At 37.3% G+C, this 17,879-nt stretch overlaps 1 protein-coding gene across 1 annotated transcript in view; it reads right to left on the bottom strand.

Annotated features, from left to right (window-relative positions):
* The window catches only part of mei4 (meiosis-specific, MEI4 homolog (S. cerevisiae)), a 49,003-nt gene extending 45,602 nt beyond the window's left edge, over positions 1 to 3,401 (bottom strand). The window contains exons 1-2 of the mRNA XM_026233934.1: positions 3,210 to 3,401; positions 1,519 to 1,758 (exon numbers count right to left, since the gene is read on the bottom strand). Coding sequence (XP_026089719.1) covers positions 1,519 to 1,758; positions 3,210 to 3,240 — 271 coding nt within the window. The 5' untranslated portion in view covers positions 3,241 to 3,401. The remainder of the gene's footprint in view (positions 1 to 1,518; positions 1,759 to 3,209) is intronic.
* Positions 3,402 to 17,879: the final 14,478 nt, after the last annotated feature.

Here is a 17,879-nt window from a genome sequence, read left to right as displayed (position 1 = left end):
TCCCACTAAAACTTTGATGCGCATTCTCTCAATGCGCGAACATAAAAGATGTGAATGCAAAACAATCAGGAAAAAAGGCATTACATGCAATTTTTTAAGAGATAACATGTAAATACATAGCCCTAGTGGCCAGTGGCTACCTCAGCAAAAACTTTACTCGCATTTTATTATTTATGGTCGCAAATGCGACCGTTTTAGTCGCAGTTTGGAGCCCTGAATCAACATTTTTACTAGTAAATTTAATAGTAAATTACCAAAAAAATAAAGTTTGCTTAATTTTATATAATATTTTTTTTTTTTTCAGAGGGCCCTAAACCTAAACCTTTAATAGTTTGTTGTATAAATGTATAAGTGTTATGATTTTAATTAATTAGACATGATTTTTGTTTAATACAAATTTAACCATTAAAAAGGAGTTGAGAAATTAAAACAGAAAAAAAAAATAGAATCCAGAAAAATGTAAACGGAATTTAAAAAAAAATTAAAAAATAATTTTGGAAAATATAAAACAGATTTCATAGGCCCCTAATTGTGTCAAAGAAGGGGAATAGTGTTTATAGTTTAGGGTAATGGGTGTGCTTTTTAAAAAAATGTTGTTATGGTTTTTAAATTGCAGTTCAAAAAACTGGCTATAGTGTTTTAGCAATCAAGAGGGACACAGGGCCTGAATTTTTGGTAGCTTAAATCCTGTCACCACCCTCTGCACTGGTTTTTGATCTTGCAGGTCTGTAATGCAAACTCTCTGAATATTCTTCATAGTGATTTGCAGGCACTGGTCTGAATATGCTGCTGCAAGAAGATGCTGCCACGTGTCTTTTGACACACTGCTATTAGTCAGAAACCACAGTTTTATTTGTGAGGTGTTGTGAAAGATTAAAGGGAAAGGATTAATCATTTGCAGATTCCATATGTGTTACTCACCTTTAGGTCTCTGTGAGGTGCACACCATCTTGTGTTTATGCTGTGTTTATTTTTAAGCAAAAGTGTGCTTTGCTTCATAATAAAGTCTGCAATATATGAATAATGCATTGTACTGCATGCAAGCATATGTTTGTGATTTTTATTTGTCATGTAGAGAAGGCTGGGACTGATATCATGTGTGTTACAAGTTTAGGATGCGGTTTGAGAAGAGTGTTACTGTATGTGTTTGTGTAAATATCCATTTAATAACTTAAAATATAATATTAAGATGCACATTCTAAATGCACAACATAAAATAAACCTAATCGAACACAATACAGCACAATGTAAGGTCTTCACTCTGTCCAATATGAATTAAAGTAAGGTGGATATATTCCTCATCAGTTATAATCTGTTCTGTATGGCCACCTAGTGCCTGAGTTGTGTAACTTAGAGAATAACATGTCAAGATCAGAAGAAAATGAAGCTGTGATAATGAGAAAACAAGAAAAATAATGACAATCCATGGCCTCTTAGGACTTCCATAGATAAAGGCATGATCATTCAACTTTTTTTATTTTATTTCCAGGCCTGAAACAGATTCATATAAAGTCCTACCTTGTCCGGGCGTATCATTCCTCTTGGTCTCGAACAGTACGCGAGTGAGAAGCAGCTCTTGTCTGAGACGCAGCAGATCTTCATGAAGACTGTGAGCTTTAGATCTCCAGCCTTCGTCCTGCTGTCGCAGTCGATCAGCCAGAGATTCAGCGAACTGTCTGGCTCGTCCTGACGGGCTGATCTTAATAACAGCCACGGCCACAGCCAGTTTAGAGACTCTCATATACCAGCTCCCCGCTCCTACAGAGACAACCAAACCGTTCAGCACGAGCAACCTCTGACATCACATCCACACCGGACACACACACTGAGAGCAATTCATATATATATACAGACTTACTGAACCTGCTTTTGACCTTGTTCCTTAAATGCAGATAATCATGAACCTAAATGAACACTTGTGTGGGTTTTAATGTCCCAGTATTGTGCCAAGGACACTAGTCACACTGTGATTAATACAAAAACCCATGGGTCCTTCTCAGGAAGACTAGCGATGTTACCCCCACTCACAGATCTGGGAACTTCAACATAACATTTTCAAGTAAAACCGTATTATAACACATAACTAACAAATTCTTAATAGGTTGTACTTAATTAATCAGTCTTGGTCCAGGTTAACTTTAGTTATTTTTTAGATTGTACAACTATCATATAAAGGTCACTGAAGACAACGACAACAATCGATTACAACTGACTTGAGCTGGAAATCAACTGCAAATATAAAATCTTTCAATATCTTAAGGATGCTTGATGCCAACAAAATAAAAAAAAATAATAATAAAATAAAATAGAAATAATACAAAATATTTAACTACTTGCACTTCACTACAAAATGGTAAAAAGTGTAAGTTTACAGTGCATAGTCCCTCGATGAACTGCAGAAATGCTCACTGAATATAAAACCGATCATGTCATGATCATCATCAGGTCAGAAATACCAAGAGTTCCCTCAAAACAAGGTGTCTGGCTTTTCTTTAGAGCTGGATCCAGCTTCCAGAAGAGATCAGATGTGCTAAACATCATTTAAATCCAGACTCAAATCACATCAGTTCAGCTGTGCCTTTACTGAATGAGCAATGTATTATTACATCTTTCCTCATATTGTCTTATTCTTAACGGTTTTAATATATTTAATACATACAATTTGAAATTACTTTTTAATCATTTTGATTTTTTAATCTTTGCTATTATTGTCGTGATTGTGATTCTGTTTATTATTTTAATTCCTTTTTATGTAAAGCATTTGGAATTACCATTGTGTATTAAAATGTTCAATATAAATAACTTAAACGTGCCTTGTCCGAGGCGCCAACAATATGTAATTAGTTCTGGTAAAAACCTCATCGGGGGTGAAAGACACCATAACTGTGGCACAACTTATTTTAAATAAATAAATAAACTCCGTGTCCAGTGAAGATCAGCATTTAGAGGAACTTGTCGTAGCAAACATGTTGTCGATTGAACTGTTTCCACAGAAATGCAAAGCACCAATAATCTCATGTCAGGTTTTTTTTTTTTTTTTCACAAAGAAGCTAGTTTGGGACGGTAGTGTACTTAAAATGGACTTTTACAGCAACATGATTTTGCATTTGACCATCCAATCATTAAAAACACTCAATAACTGTGAGCTTTGTTTGTGCCAACGTTCTTGTAAGGGTTATAACATCATTAACATGTGACTCCAACGTTACCTTCATAATCTGAGGCAGATTTCTTCTCCATTCTTCTTCAGTCAATCTGAGACGCTTACATAGTGTACAACTATTTTAATACATATGAAATAACGTCGAATTAAAGTGATTTTGTAGAAAATCCACTGATAAATAATCACTTCTAACTGACGAGCGTAATCAAACAGTCAACGTTAAACGCAATAGACACGCCTCCTCGAAGTTGCCCCGCCCACTCTAATTAAAATTCACTCGAGACAGAATTAATTGATCTGGTAGGCTATGTTGGGGCAAAGCATGTTACACCCGTTAGTTTTTAACGTTTAAATGAGTGTGCACAATTCAGCTTTTGTCAGAGCACAATAGACCCTTTTCACATGACGTCACTCAACATCCATTATGACCTGACTCAAAGCAGGGTGCTCTTTGTTTCAATTTAAACCCATTTTATTCTTAACTGGATAATATTGGGTTTCTTTTCAGATTTATGTATGTGAATACACTTAATATGCCTTAATATGTAAAAATGGTTTGCACCTTAATATGTGTAAAATACATGACTTGTGTCCATGTAATTTTCCCCATATATAAAAAAGCATAACGTTTGTCTTTTTTATTGGAGTACAGATATAGAACAGATACACTTTCATGTAAATATACACAGAGAATGTACACGTGTACTCACTATTACAATCATCACCGTGACAAGTGAAATAAATCTAATAAATTATCCGGGGAATGACATAAATCGAATAACAAGTGACACGTTTTAAGTATATTTTTGTGTGGATACATAATCGTCATCAAATCTGAAAGCAATCTATTGCTAAAGTTAACTGCAACCATAGCCTCCCAATCATCTAAAGCAGATGTAGAATATCGTTCGCAAAAGCATTCATTTTATTAGTGTTAACTCATACAGTAACGTACGCCTCTATATCTCAAGTTTTTCCCAAGAAGTCTTCTTTTTTATGGTATAACGGAAATACAGATACACTGCTTTGCGGAAAAGCGGACGTTAGCTGATTTCATGTTCAGTATCCCTGCATCTCAATGTTTTAACTTATACTACGCCCATAAAGTATGTACTCTTTTAATGAAGAAAAAAGTGCACACTTTTGACTGTGTAGTAGAAGAGAAGGCAAGCTTTGGGACATACAATTACAATTGCGTCTTTAAACTGAAATCTGTACTTGGATTTTCTATGCATGTGTAGGCCGATTGGCAACTTCCCGCTCCCTCTCTTGAAACTAACAAGGAAGTGAATAAAACTATAATTCATCGACTGGGTGTGGGTGCTTGAGGCTGGCTGCAAAAACGAGTCAGTCCCATAGAATCCCCATGTTAAATTGCCCAACTTTACAGCAGAAAAAAAAACACGTTTACAGCCTGGAGCAAAAAATTATTTTGGTCTATATAGCTAATTTTACCCTTCACGACAACTGTGAGGGGGGTGAATTATTTTATTACTCCTCTGTTTAAATTATATTAAGTCTTAAAGTTCTGCATAATTAAGGGTGTGGGCACTAGAGTGACAGGTGGATTGCAGGGAGGCAGGGTTTCATATATCTTTTAAGCATCCCTGGGCGCTGCCATTGGCTAGTGGACCCCCACCTGCTGTTAGCATTCCATTGACTCCCATTCATTTTGGCGTCACTTTGACAGCAAAGAACTTCTGAGGCATTTAAAGACTCCATTTGTCCATTAATTATTTCTAAAGAAACACGAAAATGTATAAAAGGCTCCATTACCTTGTATCTTATGTTATGGTTCCGTAGAAGCAGTTTTTGTAAAAAATAGGCTAATGATTGCGTCATAATCAGCGATGCACACGCATTAATGTCTCATGACTACGCTGTCCCTACTAGTGAAGAGATGATGCAAACTCAATCAGTGAGTATAAGGAGACCATTGGAATCTAAACCTTCTAAAATTTCAGTATCTCCAAAAAAAGTAAAAGGGGATGGTCTGCCTGAGGTTTCCAATGCCGCCATTCTTGACGCCATAAATAATCTGACAGCCATGATGGAGGGTTTCGGGACGCAACTAAACCAGAATACGGTAATGATAGCTGAACTGGCAAAAGGTGTTGAATTTAACGCAAAGGAGATCAAGGACTGCAAATCTGCATTGAGTAACCTTGGAAAAGAAGTGTCTTAAGGAGAGGGTTCAGGAACTGGAGCGTTATAAGCGACGCTGGAATCTCAAGCTTTGTGGTTTAAAAGAGAAAACTGAAGAAAGAACACGGGACGAGATACTTGGTATCATGGCGAAGATCAATCCACAGAGGTCCACAAAATTGGAAAGTATGGTGGATTCGATACATCGCGTAGGGAAGGTGGAGATGGGATGAAACTGACAGGTGGTCATCCAATTCACCATAAGGCACTATAGAGATGATTTCTGGCGTCTTACGAAGAATTCCTCAGTATGTAAAGATCTGAGCATCAGTTTCGCCGAGCACATCCTTCCAGTGGACAGGGAGGCAAGTGCACTACTGTGGCCGCAGATTAAGCAGGCAAGAGAAGCAGATCACCAAGCTTATTTTAGAGGTCCATGTCTACATCAACGGCAAAAGAATCTCTGCTACTTAAGGTTTTTGTGGCAGGCCTATGTCTTTACTAAGGAACTTAACAAGGACTTTATAATGTCTGTTTAAGGGACGTTAAGCATTTCTTTCACAGAAAAGTTAATTCGTTCTTATTTACTTTGTTCTTGTTCAAATGTTCTCTTTAAAATCTGATTTTTGTTTTTCTTCTCTCAGTGTTAGGGGTCTTCGAGATAGCGTGAATACGCAAAGCTCTTTTCTTATTCTGTAAAGGTAAAAAGGCACACTGCTATATGTTGCAAGAAACTCACTCGCGTGTTTTAGATGAGAAATTTTGGACTAATCAGTAAGGGGGACAAAATTTTATTTGGTAATGGAATTAATCATTCAGCGGGAGTTGCCATTTTGTTTTATAATTACCTGGGAAAAGTAATTGTATATAAATCCAGTGACGATGGTCATGGATCAAGCAAATCAAGATTGGACTTCTGGATTATCTCATTCCATATTAAGGAACATATTTTAGATTGTTTCATATCCCCCGCACCAATTTCTGATCATTGCATGATTGGTTTAAATTTAAAGTCTCTGACTGCACGGCAGCATAATAATGGATATTTGGAAATTTAACGCCAATCTTCTTAACTTGGAGGCCTTTTGTCAAGGAATTAAAAATATTGTTGCAGAAGTGAGTGAAGATTGTTCACTCTCCTCGAATATTAGCAAATGGGAATATTTGAAATTTAGAGTTCGTAGTTATTCTATTTCCTTTGGTAAAAAGCTAAAAAAAAAATCGATCCATTTAGAAGTTAATCTTATTAGTCAAGTCACCTTTATTTATATAGCGCTTTAAACAAAATACATTGCGTCAAAGCAACTGAACAACATTGTTACGACCCTTCTTTAGCTCTTAATAATCTAGGGATTGAGAAGGGGAACATTAAACCAGTTCGGGCACCTGTCAACCATATCACTGAATGAAATGAGAAAACAGAGAGACACGAGAATCACATGAAGTTAATTTTAATAATTGTAAAATAACCATTTTACATCAAGAAAACGAATATTTAAACAAAGATAATTTTTAGGAACTGAGGAGGACAAAGGGGAAACCTGGATTGTGCCAAATAAAACTACAATCAAAAAGGAAACTAACTAAACCATTTCCATCTACTCCTAAACTAAAAACTAAAGATCAAAGAAAAAGTCTTCAACGTCCGTGACGTCGTAACTAAACTACTCTAACTAATCAAACCAAAAATACAGAGGGTGGCACAAATCCCTAAACTAGTGTGCATAGACAAAATTAAATCTAAATGTGTGCAAATGTATGTCACGTGACATGCTTACCTAAACCCCTTTTTCTCCTTCCAACTTAACCCAGCTTTGAAGAGTTTTTTAAAACTTCAAAAGCTCACACATAAGGAGTTAAATCACAACAGGCAATATTCACATGACAAACTTACTTAACAAAAGGCACAGCACAAAAAAAAATCAAAGCAAAAAGTCTCTCTCTTGCACTGGCAGTAGCATCTCACTTAAATAGCTCTTCTCCAGGTGTCAAGCGTTGGGATGATTAGGATCACGCCCTCACAGGGCACACCCAATCAACTCGTCACAGATGATTGACAGGCCAAACAGCAAATCAGCAACGGCCTGTTAGCGACAGTGAAAGAGAGGCAAAAAGACACAGAAGAGAAACAAAACACACAGAAATGCTAACAGTCCCTAAGGACGTAACACCCCCACATTTAAAATCAAACTCATCGTTTGATAAAGAAAACAAAAAACTCTAAACAAGGGAATTCCTATCATACCCACATACCTAAAAATCAACCCCTAGAAAGAGCATCGGCAAGGATGTTCTCCGAACCTTTCTTGTGATGAATTTCCAAGTGATAATTCTGAACAAACAGAGCCCAACGCATCAATCGTTGGTTTGCATTGTACATGCGAGACAGAAACACAAGGGGATGATGATCAGTAAACACAATTGTAGGCAAACTGGAAGAACCCAAATAGACTTCAAAGAACTGTAAGGCTAGTAGCAAGGCTAGGCTTTCCTTTTCAATGGTAGAATAATTTTATTGATGTTTATTGAATTTACATGAAAAGAAACAAACTGGATGGTCCACACCATCTTCACCCTCCTGAATCAGGACTGCTCCAGCGCCTACTGCGCTTGCGTCGACCTCCAGCTTGAACGCACGATCAAATTGAGGAGCCGCCAGAACTGGACTGGTACACATCAAAGCCTTAGCATTCTCAAAGGCCACCTGACACTCTTCAGACCACACAAAAGTCTGCTTGGGGCTGAGGAGGTTAGTAAGAGGAGTTACTACTGTGGCAAAATTCTTACAAAAACCTCGGTAGTAACCAATCATACCCAAAAATCGTCTTAACTCTCGCCGTGTAACAGGTACAGGAAACTTAGTAATAGCCACCACTTTTTCTTCTACCGGCTTTACTTGCCCATTTCCTACCTGCTTTCCTAAATAGGTCACAGTGGCTTGACCGAACACACACTTAGCGAGGTTAAGTGTTAAAGACGCATGTTTTAAACGTTCAAACACCATACGCAACAATGACAAATGCTCTTCCCAGTCATTAGAAAAGATCACCAGGTCATCCAAATATGCCTTACAGTTTGGTACCCCAGCAAGGACGATCTGAATCAATCGCTGGAACGTAGCAGGGGCATTTCGTAACCCGAATGCCATAACCTGATATTGTAAAAAGCAATCCGGAGTTACGAATGCAGATATGTCGGATGCCTGTGGGGTTAATGGAACCTGCCAGTAGCCTTTAAGTAAATCAAGTTTGCTAACAAACCTGGCAGAACCAATACTGTCGACACAATCCTCCATTCTAGGGAGCGGATAACAATCAGGCACTGTGATCGCATTGACTTTTCGGTAATCCGTACAAAAACGAAAAGAACCATCAGGTTTCTTAACGAGAAGACATGGGGAGCTCCACGGACTATAACTATGGCGAGCTAAATCATTCTCTAACAAATAGTCAGTTTCTGTCTTCATAGCAGGTCTCTTAATCTCGTTAACTCTATACGGGTGTTGTTTTATCGGTTTCCCACCTCGAACATCAATATCATGCTGTAACACCCTAGTCTGGGAGGGGACATCAGAAAATAGAACGGGAAATGATGTGATGAGAGCTGCCACGTCATGTCTTTGCCCATCAGGTAGAGAAGATAACTGAGGAGTCAGATTGGATAGAATAACGGAGTTATCCAGTTTACTACACTGTTGAGGAGTATTTCTCACCACCAATCCATCCTCATCAGCATTTATGTCACCTTCTACAACAGACAAATCTTTTGATGTTATCAATACGGCTGAATTGTCAGTGACCAGCTTAACAGGTTTACATACATCCCGATCATGGTATGCTTTAAGCATATTAATGTGGCAAACACGAGTCTTGCGCCGCCTTTCGGGAGTGCATATAACATAATCCGTATCACTTAGTTTCCTAACTATGTTATACGGACCAGTAAATCTAGCAGACAATGCAGACCCTGGTATTGGTAATAATACCACCACCTTGTCATCAGGTTGAAAAGACCGCGCAACAGCGTGTCTGTCAAATCGAGCCTTCATCTCCGACTGCGCATTTTTCAGGAACTTACATGCAAGATCACATGCACTATGCAGTTTCTCTCGAAATCGACTAACGAAATCTAGGACATTCGTTCGTTTCTCCGTTTTACTCTCGGTCATCTGTTCTTTTAAAACCTTTAAAGGTCCCCGAAGAGTATGTCCAAAAACTATCTCAACCGGACTAAAACCAAGCGATTCCTGCACACTCTCACGTACAGCAAACAATACTAAGGGAATTCCTTCATCCCAATCTCTACTTGTGTCCATACAGAATTTTTGAAGCATGGATTTTAAGGTCTGATGAAACCTTTCGATTGCACCCTGGCTTTCTGGGTGGTACGCACTAGAAACCCGATGTTCAATAGACAAAGACTTTAGTGTTTGAGTAAAAACTCGCGACAAAAAATTTGTACCTTGGTCTGTTTGGACAACTTTAGGAAGTCCAAAGGTAGAAAAGAACTTAGTCAAAACTTTCAAAATGACAGGAGCCGTAATCTTCCGCAATGGAATAGCTTCAGGAAATCTGGTCGCTCTACACATTATCGTACATAGATATTGATTACCTGCTTTAGTTTTCGGCAATGGTCTGACACAGTCAACCAGTACCTCTTCAAACGCTTCTCCTATAACCGGGATAGGAGACAGTGGAGCAGGTGAGATAACCTGATTTGGCTTTCCTGCAAATTGACAAGTATGACACGTACGACAAAATTTTGCGACGTCCCGCTTCAACCCAGGCCAAAAAAAATGCTGAAGAATATGCTGGTAAGTTTTCGTTACCCCCAAATGTCCAGAGAGCAAATGTTCATGCGCCACACACAATACATGAGAACGATATTTATTTGGAACTACCACTTGATATACCACATTCCAGTCCACATCCTCCTCAACCTTAGAACACCACTTCCGCATAAGTAAACCATTGTCTATGAAGTATGCAGTATTTTTTTTCTTTGCAGCCTCGGGGCTAATTACAGCTGATAAACATTTACTCAAAGAGGGATCACCGTTCTGTGCAATAACGATTTGAGAACGAGTAACAGGCAGATCTAATGAACTACAACTTTCAAGTAAATTATCAGAATTTTTCACCTTAGAAACATTTTCACCATTTATCTTAGTTCCACAGGGTTTCCCATCACCTGCTAACGCCGATCCCATCAGTGTGTCAGCCAAATCAACTTCGTCCAATCTTTTACCTGACTGAGCATGAGTAACTGCACAAGCAGAAAACACATCAGGATGCAAATCAACCACATCAACAATTGGACAAACCTGCGGAACATCAGTCACCTCTGGAGCTGGCAACACTTTGCCTCCAGCCAAATCGTTTCCTAAGATGAGTGTAATTCCTTTTATAGGGAGTGAAGTACGAATTCCAACTCGCACGACACCTGAAACTAGTGTACATTGTAAATGGACACTATGTAGAGGTACAGACACTACCTGCATTTCTATCCCACGAATCAAAATGTTTGAGCCACAATAGGATTCATCCGAGAACGGTAATACATCAGACAGCATAATTGACTGCATAGCCCCTGTATCTCGGAGAATGCAGATTTCTCTCCGATCCTCTTCCTTTCCAGATAACGAAACAAATCCTGGCATAACAAAAGGTTTATAAGTTGTGTCACAAACATCAGTACAACATGATAATTCAGACGGTGGTAAAGTCTTCACTAATGCAACACTCTTGGGGTTCTTAGACTGCTGCTTACGTATAAGCACCGGGCAATCAGCAATCAAATTTCCGGGTTTATGGCAGTAAAAACAATCCCTTAGCTCTTTCGATTTCGACATCCCAGACTTCTCCCGAACACCCTGAGTTTGAGATGGACTAACAGTCACGCTCTTTTCAGTGCGTGTCACAAAAAAGACACCCTTATGAGTGAGCATGAACTCATCTGCTAAAACAGCAGCTTGCGACAACGAACTAACCTTCTGTTCGTTCAAATAGACAACCACACGTTCGGATAAACATCCCTTAAATTCCTCAAGCAGAACTAATTCTCTTAAGGAATTAAAATCATCAGTTTTAGTTGCACTACACCATTTATCAAAGAGAAGTGCCTTCTCTCGGGAGAATTCAACAAAGGTTTGAGAAGAATTCTTCTTATGGCCTCTAAACTTCTGCCGATATGCTTCTGGAACTAACTCGTAGGCACGTAGAATTGCTAATTTTACAGCATCATAGTTAAAACTGTCCTCTAAGGAAAGGGTAGAGAAAACCTCCAATGCTTTACCACATAAGCGACATTGCAATAACAAAGCCCAACATTCTTTTGGCCACCGAAAAGACATAGCAATGCGCTCAAAGGCACTAAAGTATGAATCTACCTCGGTCTCACGAAAATGTGGCACTAAGGTAATATTTTTACCAACATCGAATGACTCTGTTGCTACAGATGAAGCAGACGTCGGGGCAACAGTAGGAGTAGGCACTACAATGGGAGAACGTTCAACAGTGGCAGCGGGACTAACTCGAGGGAGATCTGGTAGCACAGCGGACCCTCCCACAATTCGCATTGCGTCAAGCTCCAGCTGTCTCATTTTTACCTGCGTCTCCGCCTCGATTTCAAACTTACTTTTCATCTCTGCCTGCCGAGCCTGCACCTTTTCCTTTGAGTCAAGTTGCAAACGGACCAAACGGACCTTAAGTCTCGTTTCCTCTTTTGAGCAGACAGACATAGGGGAGAATGGTTCAAATGGAGGCAACCCCTCTCTGACCTCAGCCTCCGCCATAGGCGTTAGCTCCTCCTCACTCACATTCTCACTCCTACCAAAAGTATCCACCTCTACATTGTTCCCAACTGTAGCATTCTCCGGCACCACAAGCACATTCAACTCCACTAATCGATTATATACCACAGACTTAATCTTTTTTAAGAGCATTTTTATTTACTGAAATCTGAAAATGACTTGCTATCATCACCAATTCATCCTTCCTACAACTATCTAACTCTTCTAGCGAGGGACTTTCAAGAAACCTTTCCAAACTAAACATAACCATCCTGATGACGCTGTTCAACCACCATACAAATTCTCAATACACAAAGTGATACAAGAGACGGTGTCCTGAACTGGTTCCTTATTAATTCAGTTGGATCCCGGACGAGCCCCCATTATGTTACGACCCTTCTTTAGCTCTTAATAATCTAGGGATTGAGAAGGGGAACATTAAACCAGTTCGGGCACCTGTCAACCATATCACTGAATGAAATGAGAAAACAGAGAGACACGAGAATCACATGAAGTTAATTTTAATAATTGTAAAATAACTATTTCACATCAAGAAAACGAATATTTAAACAAAGATAATTTTTAGGAACTGAGGAGGACAAAGGGGAAACCTGGATTGTGCCAAATAAAACTACAATCAAAAAGGAAACTAACTAAACCATTTCCATCTACTCCTAAACTAAAAACTAAAGATCAAAGAAAAAGTCTTCAACGTCCGTGACGTCGTAACTAAACTACTCTAACTAATCAAACCAAAAATACAGAGGGTGGCACAAATCCCTAAACTAGTGTGCATAGACAAAATTAAATCTAAATGTGTGCAAATGTATGTCACGTGACATGCTTACCTAAACCCCTTTTTCTCCTTCCAACTTAACCCAGCTTTGAAGAGTTTTTTAAAACTTCAAAAGCTCACACATAAGGAGTTAAATCACAACAGGCAATATTCACATGACAAACTTACTTAACAAAAGGCACAGCACAAACAAAATCAAAGCAAAAAGTCTCTCTCTTGCACTGGCAGTAGCATCTCACTTAAATAGCTCTTCTCCAGGTGTCAAGCGTTGGGATGATTAGGATCACGCCCTCACAGGGCACACCCAATCAACTCGTCACAGATGATTGACAGGCCAAACAGCAAATCAGCAACGGCCTGTTAGCGACAGTGAAAGAGAGGCAAAAAGACACAGAAGAGAAACAAAACACACAGAAATGCTAACAGTCCCTAAGGACGTAACAAACATTAATTAGGAAAACAGTGTGTCAGTAATGCAAAATGACAGTTAAAGGCAGTTCATCATTGAATTCAGTGATGTCATCTCTGTTCAGTTTAAATAGTGTCTGTGCATTTATTTGCAATCAAGTCAATGATATCACTGTAGATGAAGTGACCCCAACTAAGCAAGCCAGAGGCGACAGCAGGAAGGAACCGAAACTCCATCGGTGACAGAATGGAAAAAAAAACCTTGGGAGAAACCAGGCTCAGTTGGGGGGCCTGATCTGGATACAGACTGGATCTGGTGGCTACGGTGACCTCGGAACAAGAGAGAAACAGACTAATATTAGCGTAGATGCCATTCTTCTAATGATGTAGCAAGTACATCGGGCGTTATGGGAAGTGTTCCAAGTTCCGGTTTACCTAATTAATGCAGCCTAAAAATCCTTTTAGAGGATAAGTGAATGTTGCAGTAATAGTCAGTCTACTGATTCAGATAAAACAAAGCTTTTTTTCTTACAATCCAAACTTTATACTATATTTGTTGAAAAGGTTAAAGGAGCTTATATTCATTCAAGGGCCAAATGGATCGAAGAGGGGGAGAGAAATTCAGCGTACTTCTGTACATTGGAAAAGAGCAGGCAGGAGAAAAATAATATACGATCCTTAATTATCGATGGCAATGAATCTTCGATATTCTCATGATATTGCACAAAAAAATATTTTCCTTTTATAGTAACTTATATAAATTGAAATTTTCTCAAATTAATGCAGATGCTTTTTTTTAAGACTATTAAGCCATTTATTCCACAAATCAGTTTGGAGTTTAAAGAGATTTGTGATCTTGTTAAAAATCTTGTTACAGGAGTTGGAGGCTGCTTTGCAATCTTTACCCTCTGACAAATCTCCTGGCTCTGATGGTTTAACAGCCAACTTTTACACATTTTTGAGGGATTCTATAAAATGTATTTTATTCAAACCTTTAACAGAGGTTACTGAATGTCTTTCAATTTCCCATACTATGAAGGGGTTATAATTCTTATTCCTAAACCAGGCAAAGATCCTAAATTTTTAGATAATTTGCGGCCCATTACATTATTAAATATTGATTATAAATTGTTAGCACACATTTATTCTAATTGTTTGAAAACCGGATTGTCTAAGATTACAAGTAATACACAGTCAGGGTTTATGAGGGGTAGATTGATTCATAATAGTTTTCGTTTGGTCCTTGATTTGATTGATTATAAAGACAAAATTAACGATGACGGTATCATGTTTTTTCTAGATTTCTACAAAGCGTTAGACACAGTCGAACACCCTTTTTATCTTTGTGGCTTTAGAATTGTATGGGTTTGGGAAACAGTTTAGAAGTATTATTGGTAGATTATATTGGGATACAAATTGTTCTGTTTCATTGACTGAAGGGACCACTCCTCGCTTTAATATAAGCCGAGGTATTAAACAAGGCTGTCCAGTTTTGCCTTTACTTTTTATTTTGGCTGCTGAAATGCTTGCTCTTGCAATTAAAAATTCTGACTTTGAGCAATTTAAGGTTTTTGATGATTCCATAGTGATCAGTCAATTGGCTGATGAAACTTATTTCTAAAGAATTCTGATCAGGTTCCAAAAACTCTCAAAATTATTAATCATTTTTCTAATGCCTCAGGCTTATGTCTTAATCTAAGCAATTGTGAAATATTGACATTGAAAGAATCTCAGCTCACACAAATTTGCAATGTACCAGTTAAATTACCAAAGATAAAGAACTAAGTGAATGACTTAATATATCTAATAGAATTGATGAATGTAAGGCAAGATTGAATAGATGGACGCAGTGAGATATTTCTATATTTGGACCAATTTTATTGACAAAAGTGGAATCTCTATCTAGGTGTATTTACCCTGCAGGATCCCTTCCCATTTCTAATAAGAAAATTAAGTTAATTCATCAAATGAATTTTAATTACATTTGGAAGAGGAAATCTCATTATGTTAAAAAAGGGACACTGGTGAAGGATTACATTAAGAAGGGGGTTTGCAGAATTGCTAGATAAACTGGCTCAAAAATGTTCTAATAAATAATGACAGTTTCTGGTTCTGCGCGCCTAGAAATATCTTTGAAAGTGTTGGTGGAATAGAATTCTTATTACGATGTGATTTTTCAATACCAAAACTTCCGCTCAAATTATCAGAATATCACAAACAAGTTATTTTATATTGGAAGATGATTTATAAACATAATTTTCCCCATATAATTCACCTTTTTGGAATAATAGGTACATTTTATTCAGGAATAAGTCACTTTTTATAAGAGATTGGTGGAAGAGAGGTGTCTGGTCTTTTGTTCACCTGCTAGGGAAATATGGTTATTTTTTGGATCACAGTACTTTCTGTGAAAAATATAGTAAACATTGTGATTACAAGCAGAGTCCTGAACTTTATTCCGAAGGCCTGTGTATTGTTGGTTAGTAACACGGTGCCTAATGTAACCGAAGCTCTTCATTTAACTTGTTTTATAATAAATGGGAAAGATTTTATTAGTAACCGCCTGCCATATAAATTAATAAGGACTTTATTGACCCAAGATAAATTTCCAAATCAAGCTAGTCGAAATAATCTTTTTCCCAGAGCTCTATTTTTAAATTAAGAACCATGTATATCTCCTTTCCCATACCCCCCAAAGCCAAGGAAGTACACTTTAAAATGTTTAATGATGTCTACCCATCTTTAGAGTTTCTTAGATATAGATTCAATATTGATAACAATAATTGTATCTTTTGTGATGTTGATATTGAAACAACTGTACATTTATTCATTGACTGTTCATTCAGTAGAGCCTTTTGGTCTGATAGATTCGAGTGGCTTAAAGTTTCAATCAAACTGTCTTCTCAATTTTCTAAAAATTACATAATTTTTGGTTTAATAATGGAAGATGTGCATACTCATGTTGTTCTGAATAATATTCTCATTTTGGGCAAATTTTATATTCATTAATGTATAGGTGCCTTAAAACAAAGACATTGTTTTCTGTTTTTCAAAATGAATTTTGGATTTACTGTAAATCTGTAAAACAGTTAAAATCTAAACCAGGAAGAAGACTGTTTGGTTTATTGCAGAAATGTAAACTATTAGAAGACCCTAATGAATAAATCATGTTTTATCATTATTCAGTTTTCTTATTTCTTCATCTTTTGGTTTGGTGCTCTGTTCTTGTGAATCTCATTACTATCTTGTATTGCCTTATTGTATATCTATTTTCTTTTTTTTTCTTTTTTTATATGCATGTGTGTAACTTCCTTTTAAAACCTTATAACTTAAGATGCTTAAAATCATTCGTTAATGTGCATTCATATAGAAGTAACATAAACAACTAACTGTGATTTATATATTTTAATGTATCTGCACTAATACATTTGTGATATTTCCACCATTACTGTTTAGGCAAGGCAAGGCAATGTTTATGTTTTTGAAAGATAATGATAATTTCATTTAACAATGGGGAGGTGTTATATTTATCAAGATGTACAGTAAATAATCAAAGGATTGATTTTTTTAATTAACACCAGGTTTTCTTAATAGATTTGAGTAAAGGCTGCATCATAAAGATTGAATACATAATGAAACAATGCAATACAAAATAACAATGGATGTAACAAAAAAGTTTCATTAAATTTTCATTAAATTTAAAAGAATTCATTAAATTTTTGGCCGATCTCTGAAGTAAATTGAGTAATAAAGCACTGACCAGACGGTGAGTAGTTCTCCAGTCATCAAAACAAGACAGTTCAATCGGATTAGACTTTCTCATTAAGCCTTTAGGAATTCTGTTTACATAGTAGTAGGATTACATAAACAGATGACAGTGACGGCTGTTACACACTAGCTTTCAATACATTTTGAATTAGTACAAACAGGATAAAAACTGAGCAATATGTTGACAGAAATGGACACACAAGTATCAGTCACATTGACATCCTCAGCGTCTCGTGACGTAAGCTCTCTGACGTCATCTGAAGTGTTCCTGTAAATACACCTCTGATCAGATCTAAAGATGATGAAAATATCATTTACTCAAACTGGGATGCAAAAGACTTCATTTTACTGACCTTACCATTATCAAATATGTGCAAAAAAATGTTACAGATATTACACACTTATAATTACACATAAAATATTACATTACATAATAGCTATTTAATACGATGGCCGAGACAGCTCAACACGCTGCAACTTAAGAAAACACATGCAATTTGAAAAAACATCAGCAAATGAAGAAAACGTCTTCATCAGTTTGACAACACAAGTGTTGCAAATCATCACTACACATGCATATAACGAAATACGCTGCAAATCCTCACAACACCATGAAAAAAAACCTCACCTTTCAGTTCACCAACAATTTCCATTGTGGTCAGTGCTATTTGCAGTGTGTTTCGATATATGCCAGTGTTGTGAAGGATTTGCAGCACGTTTTGTTATATAAATGTGTTGTGAAGGATTTGCAGCGCAATTCGTTATATGCATGTTGTGAGGATTTGCAGCGCTTTTCGTTATATGCATGT

Source organism: Carassius auratus, chromosome 45, assembly GCF_003368295.1.
Source record: "Carassius auratus strain Wakin chromosome 45, ASM336829v1, whole genome shotgun sequence".
Classification (NCBI taxonomy): domain Eukaryota; kingdom Metazoa; phylum Chordata; class Actinopteri; order Cypriniformes; family Cyprinidae; genus Carassius; species Carassius auratus.
This window is presented reverse-complemented; position numbering and strand designations above follow the sequence as displayed.